Raw genomic sequence first — 1838 nt, forward strand, 5'->3', positions numbered from 1 at the left:
CAATTACTTCTTGCAGTGGCCCTGAAAATTAAAATGAGTAATATTAAAATTTATATATTTAATATTATACGGATGGATTGAAATTAAGTTAGGAACAGTTATATACCCACGTTAGTATGGGTGTCATTAATACGTGTCTTGACCCAAGGCTGTCACGTGTATGCCATTCGGACGCTTCGTCCGTGCTCCACTCAATCTTACGTGGCAACTCCTGCCCATGCCAATGGCCGCTGTCCAACACGCTTAGTCTCCTCGGAAGCCCACCCTCTCTCCACATATACACATATACCTCTATATTGATACGTACACACAAGACACAACCGCTGATCATTTCTGTCGCGCCCACGTACCTACTTCATCATTTTCTTGATTCAAATTCAAATTCGGAGCAAGTTCCATATATGTCTCTCACATCCTCCGCCACCATCTCACCACCGTGGGAAGTCCTTGCTCTTGTTGCTCACCACCTTGACCCCAGAACCCTAGCCATAGCTTCCTATGTATGCGAGCCATGGACCATTTCCATGTCCTCAGACCTCCTCTGAAAACCCTTCTGCAACTCCCATTTCCCTTTCCTTTTCGACATCCACTTCACTGTCCCGTACCACCGTCTCTACGCCATTGGCCACACCGCAGCCAGGCGCCGCCTCCAGACCCCCGGCAAGCCTCGGCTTTCCCTTGACAGCCTCATCTTCGCCATCAACATCCGCACCAGAACTTCTCACATCGCGAGTCTAGAGAAACCTGGCGAAGAACTACAAGTCGATTCTAGCGGGGTATTCAAGTTCGATGTTGATGTAAACTACGACAGTCCCGGGTCGATGTTCGATGATTTGGGCGACGTGAAATCACGTGGAATGTAATACTGAGAGGGTGGAGAGGGATATTTACGATGATGGATTGCGAGGGGAAGGTGAGCTTTTCTCCGGTGGCGGAAGGGTGGTTCTCGGAGGAGCTACCGTCGCCGGGGTGTTGCTCAAGTACTGAGGTGGCGAGCGGAATGGCGGCGGATGTGAAGTTGGGTTTCTGTGGGAGGAGATCGGAGATCGGTGGTGGTGGCAGGAAGGTTAGGGCGGAGAAGGTGAGTGTGGGGATTCTGAGTATAGTAAATTGGAGGTACGTATTACGTAAGTATGGACGATGGTCTAAGGTATCTGCAGCATTTTCTTGTTCCTTTTGCTGTGTAAAGCACTTGGATTAACGACACGGTCGATCCAGACCTTTTTTGTGGGGTTTTATTCTTATTAACACGGATGCATGGGATCGAATTTAATTATAAGCCCTTTTTTTGGTTCATATATATTTTATTTATGCAATGTTCACGATCGATCTTCAATGAGCGGGACCGAGGAGACTCATCATGTATACTCAGTAGCCAGTATACATGTTTGTTTACTACTAATATTATTGTTTAGAATTAAAGAAAGAAAAAATAATATAAATACATATATGAGTAATGTCATACATCACACTCTCATCTTATTTTTATTCTACTAAATAAAAATAAGATAGGGCACATTTATCATCATTAGATAATAAAGAAATATGCAATAAATGATCTTTAAATAATGATAAGTGTGTCACATATTACTTAATCGAATAAAAATAAAATGATAGTATGGTATCACTACAAGAAAAACAGGCAATTGCGACTAATTTATAGCAACGAAAAGAGTATTAACAACCAAAATTGGTCGCAATTGTCTGTTTTTCTTGTAATGCATATAGAATTTTCCTCTATATATACACACAAACATACATAGTATTTTGTGTGAGGATTGGGATCAGCAAAGTATGCTCTATCCGTCGTGATATGTATTTTTTTTTTCACGTGACTA

At 42.5% G+C, this 1838-nt stretch overlaps 1 protein-coding gene across 1 annotated transcript; it reads left to right on the plus strand.

Moving 5' to 3' along the window:
* The first annotated feature begins 295 nt into the window (after window positions 1-295).
* LOC122275609 (probable F-box protein At5g04010) lies at window positions 296-1336 on the plus strand. The gene is given in 3 exon segments (XM_043084731.1): window positions 296-840; window positions 843-1117; window positions 1119-1336. Coding segments are annotated over 3 exon segments (783 nt in total). The 5' UTR covers window positions 296-401; the 3' UTR covers window positions 1188-1336.
* The last annotated feature ends 502 nt before the right edge of the window (window positions 1337-1838 follow it).

The sequence above is a fragment of the Carya illinoinensis genome, chromosome 9 (genome assembly GCF_018687715.1).
Source record: "Carya illinoinensis cultivar Pawnee chromosome 9, C.illinoinensisPawnee_v1, whole genome shotgun sequence".
Lineage (NCBI taxonomy): Eukaryota > Viridiplantae > Streptophyta > Magnoliopsida > Fagales > Juglandaceae > Carya > Carya illinoinensis.